This window comes from Capricornis sumatraensis, chromosome 4 (assembly GCF_032405125.1).
Source record: "Capricornis sumatraensis isolate serow.1 chromosome 4, serow.2, whole genome shotgun sequence".
NCBI classification, from domain to species: domain Eukaryota; kingdom Metazoa; phylum Chordata; class Mammalia; order Artiodactyla; family Bovidae; genus Capricornis; species Capricornis sumatraensis.
In genome coordinates, this window is record NC_091072.1 from 55,877,737 (window position 1) to 55,899,303 (window position 21,567).

Below are 21,567 nucleotides of genomic sequence, written 5' to 3' on the forward strand. Positions count from 1 at the left end.
AATGAAATGCTAATTTAAATAAGCATGTGAATTAACAGTGATACTAATATCTTTATGTAGTTTGCAATTTTTGTCAAGTGCTGAAATTTATCATTAATAATAACATTCATTAACATTTACTGAGCATTTGTCATTTACTAAGTACTGGCTAGGAGCTTTATGTGTCAGACAACTCTACTAGGTAGGGTAGGTATTATTATTCTCTTCATTCAAAAGAAGAGAAAACAGCTTAGAGAACTTAAGACACTTGTCTAGTTCAGTCTAACTCTAAAGTTCAAGCTCATAATACTTTTCCTTTAGGCTATTTGTTATTACTTAGTTGATAATCAGTTCAGTTGCCCTTGAATTTAGCAACATCCAGGGTACTTCTGGTGGGTTACTAAACCATATTACAGTTCCTATGGTCACAGTATGAAATAGCTTATGCTAAGCTCACTGATCTTTAATACGTACTAAATTATTTTTAGATTCTAAGTTGTACAACAACCATTTTCTTCTTAAATATACACATATTTGTACGAAGTGTTGTTTTGTTTATTGCCTTCTATTCATTTTTTTCATAAGGGCATCCCTCACTTAAGTGATGTGGGACATCTGGGGAACAGCCAAATTTATTCACTCTCTAGACCCTCATTCAAGTCACTTGAAACTGTTAGATTTTCTCTGAATAGGCCATGCTCTTTTCAAAGCTCTTGGTTAGTTCACATATTGAGCATATTGCTTAGAGTATCTTTACTTCTCTGCCTAACAACCCTTACACATTTTAATACCCAGATCAAATGTCACCCCCTCTGTGAAGACATTCTTGACGTTCTTATTACTTCTTCAAGCAGTTAGTTGCAACTTTTCCTGTGACTCCATATCACATTGTATATACCTTTGTTTCACATAGCCTGTTATTGACATGTGAACTCCAGCGCTATGAACTCCTTACTTGTAAAGAAAGTGTGCCAAATATATGCCAAGGAGTCTAACACATAATAGCTATTCTATAAACATACAGTCTTGCTAATTCTTATTAATGCAGTTTTATAATAAGAAAAGAAATCTAATAAGAAAGTAAACATTAAATATATTAAATTACTATTTGATATTAGTTGATATTATAGATAGGGATTTTTATATAATATCCATTTGTGTTTTATTCAAAATTATTCATAAACTAGTTGCCTCTCATACTAAAATTAAAAATAAGATACAGTTTCTTATTAATAATCTTGAAGACAGAATTGTAGTTATCCTTATATATGCACAAAATCCCCTGGTCTAAGAACATCTGAAAGACTGATGATAAAAATATGTATGGATATAAATATTAAATAGAGCAAATATATCTGTATGCTCAAAATCTATATATAGCTGAGTAATAATCCCTAGTTTGGATTTTAGTGCTCAGAACTCGTCAGATACTTTACAATGAAGTGCCCCAATTCCCACTCTAGAAAATCCTAAAGCCTTATTAATTTTAAAAATTTCATCTTTGAAATTTTACAAAATTGAAATCATGTCATAAGCCTTACTAACCGCCAAAGAATATTATCATCATATTGGCTTATTAATGTCCATAGAAATTATTTGAGTAACAGTTAAGAGAACTTACAGTTACTTTAAAAAAGACCGAAAGTAGATTTTGCTACTAATACCTTATGCTGCCTCAGGTGGAGACTCTTAAAAATGTGTGTTCAGTACTAAGCTATTAGAAATCCCCCAAATAAAACCGCAAACTTCTAATATAAATCTCTAAAGGTTAAAGTACATCCAATTTACATCTTCAGATGTTTCACTGTCAGCTAGTAGTCTTCTATATGGCAACACACTTCAGAGAGGCAGGGAGGAGAGAGACTATGGGTGGGGAGAGAATAAGAGAGAGAAAGGGACAAAGAAAGAAAGGCTAAATGACAATATTAAATTTCAAATGGCCATCTAGACTAGGACTATAGCGTCATAACAGGAGTCTTAATAAGCCATAGATTCAGTGGTATTAAAAAAAGAATGTGGTTATGAATATTAATAACATACATGAAATAGTCCAGTTGCATTTTTTGAGTGATTTTTTCCCATAACTCAAATATATTCCTCTGAACTGACTGACCACAGCAGTCAGCTGAGTCGTGGATGAGGACAAGGAGCTTGATGATGATGACAAAATCATAGTTAAGCTTGAAATCTTTTGGCAATACTATACCTTTTTTCCAGTCGTTTGATTTTTAATCTCAGTTTTATTGAAGTTATAATTGACATATCAAATTGTAACAGTCCTTTCACAGTACTATACCTTTTCATCCAAGGCCTTGTGGTGCTCAAATAAAGATTTCAGCGCCTTGAGAACCTCAACTTCGCTGGACACTCCCGAGGGTGACTGGGCTTGACGCTTCACCACCGTCATTCTTAGTGACCTTTCATGTCGTGACACAAGGCACTCCAAATGCTCCAGTAATAGCTATTGGGTTTAACAGAAAATGTAATTGCCTTATGAATACAGGTCACTAATGCACAGAGGTGATTTCTATTTTAGCAGACTGCAGATTTATATATTATCTAATGATAACATCACATGATACTCCAGGTAGCATCAAAGAAACACAAACCTGAGTTCAGAAATCAGGGTTCAGAAATATACTAAAAGTAAATTGCATTTCTATCACATAACAATTTATTAAATTTAAAATATAATGGGAATTACATGCATTCTTTTATAAGATTTAATAATTTCAGTTTAAGTTGAGGAGAACTAGAAAATATCATATGTGAAAGTGAAAGTCGCTTAGTTGTGTCCAATGGAATTATACAGTCCATGGAATTCTCCAGGCCAGAATATTGGAATGGGTAGCCTTTCCCTTCTCCAGGGGATCTTCCCAATCCAGGGACTGAACCCAGATCTCCTGCTTTGAAGCTGGATTCTTTACCAGTTGAGTCACAGGGGAAGATCCAATAAATAGGGTAACTATTGAAAAATGTTATACAATGATGACTTTGTTAGAAAATAGAATTCAAAGTCAAAATTAATTTCACTTATATCTGATAATTAAAATTTTTTAAGTTGAAGGGAATGAGCATAAACTTCATGTTGCTTTAAACTTGATTATAATGACAATCACATGTTGCTATAGTAATTAATTGGAGAAGGCAATGGCACCCCCCTCCAGTACTCTTGCCTGGAAAATCCCATGGACGGAGGAGCCTGGTAGGCTGCAGTCCATGGGGTCGCTAAGAGTCAGGCACGACTGAGGGACTTTACTTTCACTTTTCACTTTCATGCATTGGAAAAGGAAGTGGCAACCCACTCCAGTATTCTTGCCTGGAGAATCCCAGGGACAGAGGAGCCTAGTGGGCTGCCGTCTCTAGGGTCACACAGAGTTGGACACGACTGAAGCAACTTAGCATAGCATAGTAATTAATGTGGTAACACTAATGATTTTATTCACAATTAAATTCTTGGATTACATAATAGAAAAATATATGCAGCCAACTGGAATATAGTAATTGAGATCAGCAATAGTCATTTTGGGAAAAGAGATTAAAGGACATAATTATTAAACTATCTACTCTGGAATGTACATTCACCCAGAGTAGTCTCTGGTGCCACGATAGAGATTAGGGGCAAGTCCTGTGAACAATGTTTCATTCTGTCACAGACTTTATGCTCTGACTTTTCCCAGATAAATTTTGCTTTTAAATGTTTTATGAATTGGAGTTTCACCTTTATTTTATAAGGCAGTTCTGCAACTAAAAGCAAAGATATATGAAAAAAAGAAAAAACTGTTATCAGTTATTTATTAAAATTTTGCTAGTGAAGAACTGTGGTGTTGGAGAAGACTTGAGAGTCCCTTGGACTGCAAGGAGGTCCAATCGGTCCATCCTAAAGGAGATCAGTCCTGAATATTCATTGGAAAGACTGATGCTGAAGCTGAAACTCTAATACTTTGGCCACCTGATGGGAAGAACAGACTCATTGGGAAAGACCCTGATGATGGGAAAAACTGAAGGCAGGAGGAGAAGGGGATGACAGAGGATGAGATGTGGATGGCACCACTGACACAATGGACATGAGTTTGGGTGAACTCTGGGGGTTAGTGATGGACAGGGAGGCCTGGCGTGCTGCAGTCCATGGGGTCACAGAGTCAGACACGACTGAGTAACTGAATTGAACTGAACAACATATGACTAGTAAGGAGAAAAGATTTTCAGAAGGCTAGTGAAAGCATAGGCTAACAAATGGTGCCTAGGCAAAACAAGCAGGATTACTGAAACAATAAAGGAAAAAGCAGATATAAGATACTGAGTTGGAACGATGTAAAGAAAAACTGTTATCTTTCAAGAGTTTTCCTAAAGGTCACACTATAGTGAAAATGTTAGTTTTTCCGCAATACGACTATTAATTTGTGTCACATATTAGTGTCATGTTTCTCAGTTCTTAATAAGTTAATTTTTCTGTATTCACCGTCATTAATTATGGTTCAGTGTGTCAGAAAACTTTGCCTATTATTAACACAAAAAACACAAATATCTGAGATCCTAAATGTATATAGATCAGTCAGTAGGAATCATATTTAAGCATCAAAATAATATTTAAAGTTCTTCAGTATAAAGATGATATAACCATTATTTTCAAAGAGCTTTTATTTACCAACCTCTTAGTATAATCATGGTATTCTTTTCCCCTGTATTATATAGATTCTATAGACACATCTATAGATGTGTGCACTGCTTAAATCCAAGCTGTTTCACTTAAGTTATAGAGCTCTGCCTATTTCTCCAACTTTATTTGATATTAGTTTTCCCTTCTCGGCATTTGTCTATATCTAACTCACCATTTATTTCACACATTCACCTTGTTTAAGTCTGTCTCTCAAAAAACAATGTAAGGTCCATGAGGAAAGGAAGTATTTTTATTTATTAATATTTTCCCTATTTTGTCCATTGCCATATCTCTTAGTGCCTAGAAGATTGGCACATAATAGATGTGCACAAATTTTTGTTGAATGAATAAATGAACCCTGATTAAAACAGTAGTTTGTAAGAGCTATGTCTATAAGTAAAAACTCCTCAGACAAATGGGAATCTGGGATATTGACCCAGATAGATTTGACAAATCAATAATTAGATTAACATCAAAAGAAGGAACATTATCTTCTATGATTCATGGATAGTTAAATGACCACCTGAGTTTTCCTGAAATGAGGTGTCTCTAAAAGTAAGGCTTTGATGGACTGAGTCATAGGGACAATTTGAAGGGCAGGAAGAATATAAGGACAATGAGGCGAGCTGGCTGCTTTGAACTGCATTGAAGAGTTAAAAGAAATAAAATGACTAGCATAAGGTTTTAAGATTTAGTTCAATGCTCAGAGAACCCAGAAGTTGCTGTGGCTGCTCAGAAGAGCCTCTTATTGAGGTCCCAAGACAAAACAGAAAAAAAGAGAAAGAGCCTGATCTAGGAGAGGTCACTGAATTACAATGTATGATGAATTCAGAGCCTTACCAGATATCTTATTCGGAAACCTTGGAACTACTCTGAAAATAAAAAGGCATCCCCAAGAATTAGAAAAAGGAAATTTAGAAAATTTCCTTAGCCCCCAAACTCCAATGAGCTGCCATGCTTTACTAAGTTACGTCTCATTTGTCTGGATGACCATGCATGACTTCACTTAGAGCAGTTACCTTGCAAAACAAAGCCTATGTTCCCTCCTCTTGAATCTGTGGAGGCCTGTGACTGTTCTGACCAACCTGTGCTGTACAGTGAAAATTACAGTTTGTGACTTTTGAGTCTAGGTCCTAAGAGGCAATGCAGTTTCCAGCTAGCTCATTGGAACATTTGCTCTTAGGCCCTGGAGCCACTGCATAAAAACTCACTACTCTGAGACCACTGTGCCATAGAGCTCCTATGGAGGTTCTCACATGAAAAGTCCCAGTTAAACCTGTCTGTCTTTCAGTCACTCCAGCCTAGGTGCCAGACACAAAAGCAAAGAAGTCATTTCGCAAGTAGACCTTTCAATCTCCAGATATTTGAGTCACCACTTGAAGACCATAGGCTAAAGTTGGCCCATACCATCTTATGGTAAAGGATAATTTTCAGAAATCTTGTGAGCTTGTGGTTAAACACAGTTAGTTAAAGCTTAAATTATGTAAGCTTATGACTCAATGGACATGAGTCTGAGCAAACTCGAGGAGATAGTGAAGGACAGGAAGGCCTGGCGTGCTGCAGTTCATGGGGTCGCCAAGAATCAGGCATGACTTAGAAACTGAACAACAACAAATAATTAAATATCTTTTAAAAATAGTAACCATTCAAAATATATCACTTCCTAATTATCTTACTACATTTTACTATTACCAATGTCCATGGGGTCGTTTAGTTCAATTGTATTTGAATAATATAAATACTATATAATGGTTCACTACTGTGCATTTTTTCCCAACTCTGCATTCAGTGACAGCATGTTGGTAGTTTGAAATCAGCAACAGAGGGAGTATTTTCACCGTGGAAAATGACTAACACTATATATAGGTATTTTTTGCTTTTTCAGATAAAAAAATAAATCATTTACCAGTCACTGCGTGTGTGCTCAATTGTATCCAACTCTTTACAATCCCATGGGCTATAGTCTGCCAGGCTTCTCTATCCATGGGGTTTCCTAGATAGGAATACTGGAGTGGGTTGTCATTTCCTTCTCCAGGGCATCTTTCAGACTCAGGGACTGAAACTGCGTCTCCTGCATCTCTTGCATCAGCCGGCAGATTCTTTACCACTGAACCACCTGGGAAGCCCACCAGACCTCAGCTCTTCTCAGCTGAGAGCCCAAAACTTATGGAGCAGAAAAGGGCTGTCATACCCGTGCCCTTTCTGAATCTCTGACCCATAGAGCTGTGAGTGTAGTAAAACATTGCTGTGTGATTACATTTTGGGGTGGTCTGTTTTGAAGCAATAGATAATCAGAAAATCTTCCCTAAGGAAAAGAGAATGCAAACATTTCTTTGGTTAGTAGCTCTAAGCCAAAACTACATTTTTGGTGCTCACTGGTGTAAAGCTTTTCAATAATCTGGTAGACATAATGATTCATCCTGTGGATATTGGCCTATTTGTTCTACCACCACAGCATTTGCTCAGTGGGCATAAAATAGTGACCTTGGTTTCCGGGATAGGACTTATTCATTGGCCTGACAAAATGGGCTTCTCATCATTAGGGTTGATAGGCTACTACTCCAGACCAATAGCCAAGTTATTTGCTGTAGCCATCAGCCTTGAACCTCTGAATACAATATACTTGGAAACCAACCATTCGTCTTGAAGCAAGCAGGTTAAGTCAAATCCTCCCATCGAAAAAGCAGCTGTTTTTTTGTTACTGTAATAAACACTTTTTTCTGAATATAGATTTGCCTTCTCTAATGGCTATGCTACCAGTAATGCCATCTTATTTGATTTTTGCTGACAATCCTATTATCATACACAACACTATTTTAACACCACCTCCTAAAAAAAAAAAACATACAGTGAAAGGGCTAATGTAATTGACTGATGCTCTCAGCCCTGGTTTTACCATGCTATCCCTTCATTCAGAAGCTGCTAATCCTAAAGAATGATTAAGTCATCCAAGGAAGAATCTATGTTGATTTAAGCTGAGAGACAACACATTGCTAGGTGGGGATGTTCTCCTTCTGTAGTAAGTATACACTCGGAATTAGTGATGAAAGCAAGGTTCGGTTTTTCTCAGGATATGTATGGGTCTATATACATAGGTCTAGAAATCAAGGTTTAGAATTGGAATTTATATTTGCTAATAGGACTTTGTGACCAGTTGGAGAAAACAAGATCTTTCTATTTATTGTATCATATACACAGCATATATTAAATTATTTTCACATTTTCCTGTTATGTTTTTACTTTTTATTCTATTTTACATTCATCAGAAAAGCAAGAGAGTTCCAGAAAAACATGTTTCTGCTTTATTGACTATGCCAAAGCCTTTGACTGTGTGGATCACAATAAACTGAGAAAAATTCTGAAAAAGATTGGAATACCAGACTACTTGACCCACCTCTTGAGAAATCTGTATGCAGGTCAGGAAGCAACAATTAGACTGGACATGGAACAACAGACTGGTTCCAAATAGGAAAAGGAGTACATCAAGGCTGTATATTGTCACCCTGCTTATTTAACTTCTATGCAGAGTACATCATGAGAAACACTGGGCTAGATGAAGCACAAGCTGGAATCAAGATTGCTGGGAGAAACATCAATAACCTCAGATATGCAGATGACACCACCCTTATGGCAGAAAGCAAAGAAGAACTAAAGGGCCTGTTGATGAAAGTGAAAGAGAAGAGTGAAAAAGTTGGCTTAAAACTCAACATTCAGAAAACTAAGATCTTGAAATCTGGTCCCATCACTTCATGGCAAATAGATGGAGAAACAGTGGAAATAGTGGTAGACTTTATTTTGGGGGGCTCCAAAATCACTGCAGATGGTGATTGCAGCCATGAAATTAAAAGACGCTTACTCTTTGGAAGAAAAGTTATGACCAACCTAGACAGCATATTAAATAGCAGAGACATTACTTTGCCAACAAAGGTCTGTCTAGTCAAAGCTATGGTTTTTCCAGTAGTCATGTATGGATTTAAGAGTGGGACTATAAAGAAAACTGAGCGCTGAAGAATTGATGCTTTTGAACTGTGGTGTTGGAGAAGACTCTTGAGAGTCCCTTGGACTGCAAGGAGATCCAACCAGTCCATCCTAAAGGAAATCAGCCCTGAATATTCATTGAAAGGACTGATTTTGAAGCTGAAACTCTAATACTTTGGCCACCTGATGTGAAGAACTGACTCGTTTGAAAAGACCCTGGGAAAGATTGAGGCAAGAGGAGAAGCGGATGACAGAGGATGAGATGGTAGGATGGCATCACCAACTCAGTGGACTGAGTTTGAGTAAGCTCTGGGAGTTGGTGATGGACAGGGAGGCCTGGAGTGCTGCAGTCCATGGAGTTGCAAAGAGTTAGACATAACTGAGCGACTGAGCTGAACTGAATTGATGTTGATTCTGATGAATACCTAAGTAGTCCATAGGTTACAAAATATTAGGATAATATTGATATTTAATGAGAGCATAACTGTGCACTGAGGAACCATATGCATGTGGCTGAATACAGTAACAAGATATTATGAATCTTTTTTGTGAATAGGAGATTTTATTTTTGTCTAAGAAGTCTATTTGTATTGTTGGGTAGATACATATCAGTGTTGCTGCTTTTTGGAATTTTAATACGAAAACAAGTATGATAAAATCTGGGTGGTAATGCAGACTGACATCTCAGGTTGCCCCCAATCTTCTGAATATATCTTCCATGTTTGATAGGGCCCCACATTCTGAATGCTATCATTCCAATGGACAATCCAAGAAGCACTTCTCAGGCATATTCGCCACCAGGTGGCAGACATGTGACTTAAGAGCCGGCCCCCTGCACAGGAGAGATTCTGAGGGGAGTCAGGTGAGGACACGAACTGGGCAAGGGGCATCCATTTTGCTGGCACAGGTATTAGCAGAGGCTGCGTGTCTCTGGGACTTCAGATGGAAGAAAAACACAAAGCTAAGAAATGTGGTCCTAGAAATTGTGCACGTAAGCTCAGTTTAGACATTTCTCATAGGCTTTAATTAATAGCAAACTGTACTGTTTTGTGCAATTGGGAACTCTCGTCTGTGTAATAACAAAAACAGTTATGTTTTTAGTGATATAAACCAGACTCTTTAGGGGTTTGACAGTTTAACTATTCTGAACAATCTTTGATGCCTAGAAAAATATCCTTTATAATAGACGCTTAATACTTGTTGAACTGAAGTAATAATGCATGTAAATTATCTATCTTGGAGAATCTGGCCAAAAAATGTTCTAATCTAGAAGGTATCTATGGCTTTTAAGCTTCAAATGAAAACTTATTACAAATAAAAAGGAACTTACCTAAGATGCCACTAACAGTCTACTGATTTGTACACCTTTGCTAGAAACAAAACGTTAATGTTTAATGAATCTTGCAGAAGGCACCCTTTGGTATACACTCAAAGGACTGGAGGGACTATGTGAGTGGCTATTAATTTATGTTGGAATTCACTTTAAATGCCCAGAGCCTAGATATGTATATACATAAACATATCAAATCCTATATCCATAGACACATATTGCCTCACTGAGAATTTTCAAGCTAAATTTCTAAAGCTGTAAGTCTTTCTACAACATCACCTTGTGTGCAAGTGTCTTCAATCACATACAGTATTCAAGTAGAAATGTATTCTGCCCTGTAAACTAATTTGGCCTCTGTAATACGGTCAAATAACACAATAGCAACATCAGAAAATGAAAACATTCAAATGGATTGCTTTCTTAATCAGTCCACTTAGTATCCTTTACTCTCAAACATGGCTTAGATACCCTACAGGATCTTGTTTTCTTTTCACATTAAGAAAAGAGTTCCTTAGAGAAGGAAATGGCAACCCACTCCAGCATTCTTGCCTGAGAAATCCCATGAACAGAGGAGTCCGGTGGGCTATGATCTATAGGGTCACAAAAGGGTTGCACATGACCTAGTGACTAAACGACAATGCGTTTTACGCACGTTTGAGTCCCACATTGAATAGCTGTAGGGAGAACACACGTTGCACCTTACTCACGCTGGTATTTGTCATGTCCCATTGTAGCACTTCATACAAAATATACATGAGCCCAAACACACATATTTTACCTGCTTTTAACTACTAGGGTCTTCCTTTTCTCAATTGGATTGTACTTTCTACTCCTCAAAGAAATAACTTTAGAGGGATTTTAACTTGTACAGACAGGCTTATCAAGACTGTTCATGTCAATGTATGGCAAAACCAATACAGTATTGTACAGTAAAATAAAGTAAAAATAAAAATTAAAAAAAAATGGAAAGCTTTTCTTTAGTGTCTGATTGTATTTGAACATTCATTTAATATAATTCTTTTGGCTCAAAACAAAAGTAAGGGCATAGTAAGGAATGTTTCAAACTCAGACTTTAATTTAAACTAAGGATAATTGTCTTTTTTTTAGTTTATGACCTGTGAAATGAAATTATAGTGTCATTATTCATGACTAACATTGAGACTAGTTCTTGAAACCCTAACTTCTCTTTCCAAGTCACGCAGTAACTGTGTTCTAAAACATTGTTAATAAGTCATCTCTGAGCTCTTCAGGTACCAGAGCAGTTGAAACAACAAACAGCAAAAGTGAAACAACAAAACTTTTCTACTCTTATATTAAGAAATAATAACAATATAAATATTTATATTTTCCCCTCACCCTTTCATTAATTCAAATAATTCTGCAAAAATATGGTAATTTTCTGCAGTTGATTTCAATATGTTGAAATAGTATCAGGAATGATGTTTTCTACAAATACAACTTGCATGGGTATGGTTAGAGAAGTTTTAGGAACAACAAATTTTGTTTCATCATTTTTTTCTACATTCTTTTTAGTGTAGACATATTAAGCAATAAAGATTTTTTAATGTTTCTGTAAATGCGCACTACAATTTTTGAAGTTTTTATTTTTGTACAATCATGAAAAACATTAACATGACTTTATTTGGATTTTCTCAATGTAATTACTTGAGGCAGTTGGGTTTAAGAGCAACTCTAGTCATTACTTTGATTTTTTTCCTTGTACCACTTTTATTTTGGGGGCAAGGATCAGGTTTATCTGTAGTGACAAAATGATAAATGGCCACAGCTTTTACCTGTGACATCAGAATAAATACCAAGCACATTACTTTCTACACAACTGATAGAAAATAGATTACTAAACAGATTGGGACTGAATTACAAGAAATTGAAAAGTCTGCTCCTACCTAGAGATAATCCCTTAGGTCACACATTACTTGTGAGTAACAGGAATATGCTTTTAAAAATATACAGCCATTGATTAAGCCACAGAGTGAACTCTCTGGGTGTGTCACTTACAGGTTGTGTGTTGGGGTAAGTTATTGTGTTAGTTTTCTTATCCGTTAAATGGGGACAATAGGGTTGCTGTAAGGATAATGTGAGTGAAAGACGTAAAACACCGAGAAAGACATTTCACCTTTAATTAATATGTTCAGTTCAGTTCAGTTCAGTTCAGTCTCTCAGTCGTGTCTGACTCTCATGAATTGCAGCACGCTAGGCCTCCCTGTCCATCACCAACTCCCAGAGTTCACTCAGATCACGTCCATTGAGTCAGTGATGCCATCCAGCCATCTCATCCTCTGTCGTCCCCTTCTCCTCCTGCCCCTAATCCCTCCCAGCATCAGAGTCTTTTCCAATGAGTCAACTCTTCACATGAGGTGGCCAAAGTACTGGAGCTTCAGCTTTAGCATCATTCCTTCCAATGAAATCCCAGGGCTGACCTCCTTCAGAATGGACTGGTTGGATTTCCTTGCAGTCCAAGGGACTCTCAAGAGTCTTCTCCAACACCACAGTTCAAAAGCATCAATTCTTCAGTGCTCAGCTTTCTTCACAGTCCAACTCTCACATCCATACATGACTACTGGAAAAACCATAGCCTTGACTAGATGGACCTTAGTCAGCAAAGTAATGTTTCTGCTTTTGAATATGTTATCTAGTTTGGTCATAACTTTTCTTCCAAAAAATAAGCGTCTTTTAATTTCATGGCTGCAGTCACCATCTGCAGTCCCCCCAAAATAAAGTCTGACACTGTTTCCACTGTTTCCCCATCTATTTCCCATGAAGTGATGGGACTGGATGCCATGATCTTTGTTTTCTAAATGTTGAGCTTTAAGCCAACTTTTTCACTCTCCTCTTTCACTTTCATCAAGAGGATCTTTAGTTTCTCCTCACTTTCTGCCATAAGGGTGGTGTCATCTGCATATCTGAGGTTATTGATATTTCTCCCGGCAATCTTGATTCCAGCTTGTGTTTCTTCCAGTCCAGTGTTTCTCATGATGTACTCTGCATATAAGTTAAATAAGCAGGGTGACAGTGTACAGCCTTGACGTACTCCTTTTCCTATTTGGAACCAGTCTGTTGTTCCATGTCCAGTTCTAACTGTTGCTTCCTGACCTGCATACAGATTTCTCAAGAGGCAGGTGGTCTGGTATTCTCATCTCTCTCAGAATTTTTCACAGTTTATTGTGATCCACACAGTCAAAGGCTTTGGCATAGTCAGTAAAGCAGAAATAGATATTTTATCCATTTAAAAGTCTTATATTTAGCAACATTTAATAGGACATCGAAATTCCAGTACTTTGGCCACCTCATGCAAAGAGTTGACTCATTGGAAAAGACTCTGATGCTGGGAGGGATTGAGGGCAGGAGGAGAAGGGGACAGCAGAGGATGAGACGGCTGGATGGCATCACTGACTCAATGGACATGAGTTTGAGTGAACTCTGAGAGTTGGTGAGGACAGGGAGGCCTGGCGTGCTGTGATTCATGGGGTCGCAAAGAGTCGGACATGAGTGAGCGACTGAACTGAACTGAATAGGGTATTGTTGGGGAAGAGAAAAGATTTTTTGATTTTTAGACCTGGATATTTTTGAGGTGGTGGGGGAGGTGATTATGTAACTAAGTTGTTATATGTAAAGCAATGGTTTGCACAAGGAATGCTTCATAAATCTATTTCCCTTGATGTAATCAACAGCAAAAATCCTCCACATCATTGCTTTTAGAAAGGTAGAAAAAATGTTTTCCAGCTTTATTCATGTTTTGTCTTACAATATTGAGTTGTCATTTTTTTATTACTATCTAAGACTGAGCATACAATGAATACACAATTAACATACCTTACTCTCTCAGTATTAATCTGCCAGAGCTCTTAACACTTCAAATATTTTCACTTACTTCATATTGAAATTGAACTACAGTCACACCAAAGTGGTTTTACTTTACATTACTTTACTAGAAAAACTTCTCTCATTGATGAGTAATATGACAGTTTACACAGTCCAAAATTTAGTAAATTTTTCTTCTGAACTAGAAAATAAGGTACCTCTGATGATAGCAAGTCGTGTGATTAAACAAATACATGGGTTATCAAGAGCAGAATACTGTCATTTCCATCAGGTTCATGAAATAAAAATATCATAACTGGAAGTCTCCTTCATGAGCTTCTAAAATAGAAAAGGTATGCCTCTTTTAATTAGGAGAGTCCTCTTTCAGTGATTTTACATTTTTAACATCTTTTAAAAAAATTATTGTTTTTCTGGGGTGAGGTGAGGATGAATGTCAGGCCATTCCCTCATAGTACCCCGAGGCAAAATCATGCTCCCCTTTCATGCCTATGACCCTGCCATCTTACCCACTCCCGGTCTCTGAAGCATGACCCACCTACTCCATTGCAAAACAGCCTGGAACTCACTATTGAAATGCCACTCTTCCTTTTAAAGTCAAAAAAACAAAGGTCAGAAGAAACACTAACATTTTTTAAGGCAACACCATGATTTAGCAGGCAAGGCTATAATTTAGGGTTCTGGTCTTCCTGTTCTGAGTTTTGTAATATATTCTCTTTTACCCTAAGTGACAGACAATGAGTTGGTGTCTGCTTGAAGTCTTCCTGAAGTTTTTAAAGGCTTCTATTTTTATGAATATTAGAGATAAGACACTGAACTATGGAATTACTTCCAAGTAGAAGCAGTTTTATACTTACTCTTGTGTTGTTTCTTTCAGCTTTAAGTTCAGAAATTTCTTCTTCCTTTTCTAAAAGTTGTTCCCTGCAAGCATTTAATTCTTTTGTCAGAGCAGCAAATTCCTGAAAAGGGAATTAAAAAAAAATTGAAGACATATACCAGATTTCTAAAAAATGTATTCCAGCAGGAAGGAAAAAAAAAATCAAAATATAAACTTTTGTGTGTAAAGAATAGAAAAAAATGGCCTATTTGACTATACATTGCTGTTATGTGTACATACATTGCTGTCATTAAATCAACCTCATCCCAACACTGAACAAATGCTAGTCCATGATACTTAACATACACATATTATTATAATACACTGTTCAGATGAGAGTATAAAATATATTTCAGAATGAATCAGATATAGCATATTGAATTTAACATTAGTATAACATATTGATAATATAGAATAATTTAAACTTGCTAATTTTGTGAACAACTCTGAAGATCTTACATTCTCACTCCATATCACAAAGTTTAGACTGAGTGTGCTACATCATAAGGAAAAAACAGCCACCATCAACACCAAGCTACAATTCTTAAACATACTATTTAGAGATTAAGAAGTTTACTTATTAAATAGGATGAAGAAAGAGAATACACCTGTATCCTACAAAATAATACAAAATCATAAATGCATCTAAGACTTGATAACCTTATCTAAGATTCTCCTATTAATTTATGTATTTCTCAGGTTTTCATTCTGAGAAGTAAGTGCCATGTGAACTGGGACTTCAACTGACTTCACTGCCAAAGTCCTAGTGTCTAAGACATAGTGGGTGCTCAATTAGTACTTATTTTCAATAAAAGGACACAGGTAATATATTCTGGAGGACTTCCCAGGTGACTGACTCAGTGGTAAAGGCTGAGAAACAGGAGATGGGGGTTCAATCCCTGGATCAGGAACATGCCCGGGAGAGGGAAATGGCAACCCAAGACAGTATTCTTGCCTGGGGAATCCCTAGACAGAGGAGTCTGGTGGGGTACAGTCCATGGGTCACAAAAGAGTTGGACACATCTTAGCAACTAAACAACAATAACATATTCTGGAGTAATCCTTTCTCCATTACAAATGACACTTTTGAGTAATTGTCAACAGCTTCCTTCCCCAAAATGGGATCAGAGATTAAATAATGTGGGTATTTCTACCATTAGGTGGTGTGTTTAGACACAAGAAAGAATGTTTAAAAAGGCAAAAACACCTATTGAACTATTCTGTTACTCCAACTTACAAATACATATTTTTAAGTAATTTTAACATATCCATATTATTATTAAATTCTTCACAGTGGTTCTTTAATAAAACTGATGGCTGTCAAATGTGTTAGGTATTTGGGAAAATTTGGCACTAGACTGGGAAAGCACTGTCAGAATATCAAAAAGAAAAAAACAAAAATGGAGAGACAGGTTTGGTTAACCTAACCTTCACAAAGGCAAATTTAGTAAAAAGTAAATGAATATGATGATTATGCAAAGCTGGGAAAGGCTTAGGGTTTATATTTTTGCCTGCTTCAACCACTTATTTTGCTGATTCTCTGAGTGGCTTCAAACCAAGTGGATACTTCAAAAACCTCGGAGCAGACACTTAGAGTTTAGAATCAAGATGAAAGAGTTCATTGTTTCATTTGGCTGGCATTACAGATAAATGTTTTCTCCTCTGATTGCTGCCTGCTTAAATGTTGATATTATCTGAATATAGTATTCAAGCAGAGAATGGAAATTAGCAACAAGTAGAAAACAAAAGCACTTGCATAGAAAACAAAATTTTCTTCATATAAACTGCATAGTTTTGACGGAGAAAAGAAGAGAGTAACAAAGATCCTGTACTGCTTTTTAAAGTTAATCCTATATTCATGAATAGGGCTTCCCAGATGGCGCTAGTGGTAAAGAACTCGCCAGCCAATACAGGAGAGAGAAGAGACATGAGTTCCATCCCTGGGTCAGGAAGATTCCCTTGAGAAGGGCAAGGCAACCCACTCAAGTATTCTTGCCTGGAGAATCCCATGGACAGAGAACCCTGGAGGGCTACAGTCCAGAGGGTTGCAAAGAGTCGGACATGACTGGAGGGACTTAGCATGAACACATGCATACTTATGAATATCGTAAGACAAAATATTAATCAAATCTGTAAATTTAATATCCTACCATTTTTTAAGTGAAACATATATCTGGATTGTCTTTCTAGAGGTTTAACTTACTATTTTCAGAAAGAAAAAAGGTCAGAAGAAAATAATTTATAATTTTAACATTTCTTATCTCCAGATGGTAAAATTATAAGTGAGTTTTGTTTTTTTGGCTTTCTGCTATGTATTTTATCATCAAAACTCTCTAGAATAAATCTGCTTTTATGCCTAGTGAATAAAACAAAATGTGAAACTATAAATTCACAGAAACAATCATGTGTTCATAACCAGTGACAGATATTAGTCAAGATGTTACTGGTGACAGACGCCTTTGCATTTTTAATTTACTGTCGTGGCACTGGCTCTGAATAAGCTATTTAGTGACTCCATGTATTAAGATCAGTCTTATATTTATTAACTTTCTCTCAAATTCCAGGCACTATTTTCTCATTCATTATCCTATTTTACTCTCTCCATAACTAGTGGGGGAGTCTCATTTCCATTTCATGGCTGAGGAAACTGAATTACCAAGATAAAAGTTCAAGTTCACAAAGCTCATGACCCATAGTGAGTTATATTGTGAATACAGCTCTCCAGACTGGACTTCCAGTGCTTTTCCACTATACCATTTTGACCTGGCATGGATGTATGGTTCAGAGGTGGAGTACATTCAGCAAACCTCTTCTTTATCTGGAGTATTACATAACCATCGCTTATAATTACCTGACATGATCCTTCTTAATTAGTCCACAGGGAGTGTGGGGATCTAGGAAGTGGCATATTTCTTCCACGCAGGGTTACGAGTGTGAGACAAGAACATCCTGAAAATCTAGGACTGAAGAGATGTCTTCATAACTGTCTTGTATGGAGTTAATCATCAAATGTTTTCACACTTTTTCTCTGACATTTCTCTATTCTGTACCAACTTCTCTATCCATACTGTCACATGAACTGACTTTTTAAAATCAACTTTTCCTGCTGCTGCTGCTAAGTTGCATCAGTCATGTCTGACTCTGTGCGACCCCATAGACGGAAGCCCACCAGGCTTCTCTGTCCATGGGATTTCCCAGGCAAGAGTATTGGAGTGGCAACTTTTCCTAGATAACATTAATAATAATAACAGAGGTAATTAACATTGAGTGAGCCCTTACCATATGCCAGGTACTCTGCCAAGCAATTTATATTGATTATCTCATTAATCCTAATGAAACTCTGTAAGGTGATACTAAAATCTCGCTAAACAAAGCTAAATGCTTACCATACAGTTCGGCAAATCTCACTCCATGGTATCTCATTCCAAAGAAATCTCACTCCAAAGAAGTTGGAAACTATGTCCACACAAAAACCTGCATACACCGTTTATAGCAGCTCCATGCATAGTTGCTAAGACTTGGAAGCAATCAAGATGCCTTTCAGTGGGTGAAGGGATAAATAAACAGCAGCACCCTTAGACAAGTGAGTATTATCTAGAGCTAAAAAGAAATGAGCTATCAAACTAGGAAAAAACATGGAGAGACCTTCAATGTATACTAGTAAATGAAAGAAGTCAATCTGAAAAAGGCTACTATATGTATGATTCCAACTGTATAACATTCTTAAAAAACAAAATTATGGGAATAGTAAGAAGATGAATGGTTGCCACAGGGGTTGCAGGTGTGGAAGGGATGAATAGACAGCAGACAGAGGATTTTTAGGGAAATGAAACAGCTTTGTGCGGTGTTTGATGACCTACGCTGCTGCTGCTGCTGCGAAGTCGCTTCAGTCGTGTCCAACTCTGTGCGACCCCATAGACGGCAGCCCACCAGGCTCCCCCATCCCTGGGATTCTGCAGGCAAGAACACTGGAGTGGGTTGCCATTTCCTTCTCCAATGCATGAAAGTGAAAAGTGAAAGAGAAGTCGCTCAGTCGTGTCTGACTCTTAGTGACCCCATGGACTGCAGCCCACCAGGCTCCTCCGTCCATGGGATTTGCCAGGCAAGAGTACTGGAGTGGGTTGCCATTGCCTTCTCCCTTGATGACCTATACATGTAATTAAACATTTGTCCAAACCTCTAAACATACAACACCCAAACTAGGGACCAGCAGTAATAAAGTTGTGTCAATGTAGGTTGATCAGCTGTAGCAGATGTACCACTCTGATGTGTGATGTAATTAATGGTGGAAATCACACATATGTAGGGGTAGAGGGTACATGGGAAACCTCTGCGCCTTCTTTTGAATTGTGCTACGACCCTAAACCACTCTATGAATATAAAATCTTTAAAAAAGAAAACCACTTGAGGCCTAGCTAAGTGAATACAATTTGCAAAGTTGGACACTTAGTCAAGGTATAGCTGGGTTCTGAATTCAGACAAGCTGTTTCACACTGGATGACTACAATAGACTGTTTTTTTTCCTCTCCTGACCACATTCTTTCCCCTTCTAATTTGCCCTTCTTTAGTCTTTGAAATGGAGAAGGCAATGGCAACTCACTCCAGTACTCTTGCCTGGAAAATCCCATTGACAGAGGAGCCTGTTAGGCTACAGTCCATGGGGTCACTAAGAGTCGGATACGACTGAGTGTCTTCACTTTCACTTTTCACTTTTATGCACTGGAGAAGGAATGGCAACCCACTCCAGTGTTCTTGCCTGGAGAATCCCAGGGATGGGGGAGCCTCGTGGATTGCCGTCTATGGGGTGGCACAGAGCCGGACACGACTGAAGCGACTTAGCAGCAGCAGCAGCAGCAGCAGCCTTTGAAAAGTTATACTTTCCTCAATCTCACAAAACTTTTCAGAGCTTCCTACTTCTAAGCACATCAAATTTAAATATATTTTTAACTTTTAAAATCCAAACCATCCAAAACATGACCCTTTCTCAATTAATTAGCTTTCTTTTTCATTGAAAAATAGAAACTACCATTTTGAGCAAGAGCCACTTCATGCTGAACTTAGTATTTTATATGAATTACTTCATCTCTTTCCTATTTTTCAGATGAGAATATTGAAGCTTAGCATGGATGAATAATTTGTTCAAGATCACACAGCTAAAAATAATTCACCTTGATTACAAAATTCTAATTTCTGCAACACTGCTTCTTTCCCACTGAAAATGGAAAATCATCAAATTTTTCAATATAATGATTGATATAAGCATATCATCCCTCTAACTCTCCATCCACACATATAACATTTATTGTGCATGTAGACATGAGTGAGATTTGGACCTTAAAGAAAGCTGAATGCTGAAGAATTGGTGCTTTTGAACTGTGGCATTGGAGAAGACTCGAGAGTTCCTTGGACTGCAAGGAGATCCAACCAGTACATCCTAAAGGAAATCAGTCCTGAATATTCACTGGAAGGACTGATGCTGAAGCTGAAACTCTAACACTTTGGCCACCTGATGCGAAGAGCTTACTCATTAGAAAAGACCCTGATGCTGGGAAAGATTGAAGGCAGGAGAAGAAGGAGAGGACAGAGGATGAGTGACTGGATGGCATTACTGACTCAATGGACACCAGTTGAGCAAGCTCCGGGAGTTGGTGATGGACAGGGAAGCCTGTCCCATGCTGCAGTCCATGCAGTCGCAAAGAGTCGGACATGACTGAGCGAATGAACTGAACTACACATACCAGACCCTGTGTCAGGTGCTGAAAATATGGAAATAACTTAGGCATAGTTGTTGCACTTGACCTCATGGATCTGTCGGAATTCACATTTCAGGCATATCAGAAGCTTTCATCACTGATAAGCACTCAAAACCCATCACCAAAGTGCCACACAGGAGGTAATACTGGTTTATGTGCTTAGAGGCATTGTTGACTAACCTGTAACTCTTGCTCTCTAGTACCTTCCTCTTAGCAGGTCTATCTTCTGCCTCTACCAAAGATTTTCCTTCCTGTTTCTATCTCTACCTATAGATTTTCTCATCTCTCTTATTTTCTACTTCTTTCACAAACTATTTTCTTTACCAGGAATACTTTTCTCTATCCTCTCTGACTAACTGACATATCTGTAAAGTAGCTGCTTGACTTGTTAATGATCTATCATAGCTTGTTCAAGATCTAGCAGTACAGTTACTGTATTTTTCATAATGATTGAATTATTTGTTCATCTCCTCCAAATTAACAGCATGATTCTTTAAAACAATGTTGCTACCTTGTTTATTTTTATAGCTTTAGAACTCAGCAGAATTTTGGACAAATTGCAGATATTCAGTAAATCCTTGTAATGATAAGTGAATAGTTCATTTCCTAAATTCTGGCTTTAATACCAAAAACACTTTTTAAAAAGTATAAAAAATTAAGAGTCTTTTCTTTTTTTCTGAGATTGTTAGAACTTGATCATTTATAACACGCTACCTTATGCGAAGAACTGATTCATTTGAAAAGACCTTGATGCTGGGAAAGATGGAAGGCAGGAGGAGAAGGAGATGACAGAGGACGAGATGGTTGGATGGCATTACCGACTCAATGGACATGAGTTTGAGTGAACTCTGGGAGTTGGTGATGGACAGGGAGGCCTGGTGTGCTGTAGACAATCGGACATGGCTGAGCGACTGAACTGAACTGAACATGCCCAATATTCTTTTTGATTCATTTCTGTTGTTCTCTCCAATATCTGAAATTATACTATTCTGCTGTTCTATATTCTACATAGCAACGGTTTTACTGTCTGCTATATTTTATTGCATGTATATGAAGGAATACTATTGTTCCTGCCAAATCACACATTCCTATTTATCTTTTGTTCACTGGACATGCTATTTCAGTCTTATTCATTCTTAAAATAAAAATGCAT

General features: G+C 37.4%; 1 protein-coding gene across 7 annotated transcripts in view; it reads right to left on the reverse strand.

The window, feature by feature from the left end:
* PPFIA2 (PTPRF interacting protein alpha 2) overlaps window positions 1-21,567 on the reverse strand; it is a 506,769-nt gene that overhangs the window by 188,993 nt on the left and 296,209 nt on the right. For all 7 annotated transcript variants that reach the window (XM_068972181.1, XM_068972177.1, XM_068972176.1 and 4 more), the window contains 2 exons: window positions 14,642-14,743; window positions 2,276-2,440 (listed from right to left, as the gene is read on the reverse strand). In XM_068972181.1, coding sequence (XP_068828282.1) covers window positions 2,276-2,440; window positions 14,642-14,743 — 267 coding nt within the window. The remainder of the gene's footprint in view (window positions 1-2,275; window positions 2,441-14,641; window positions 14,744-21,567) is intronic.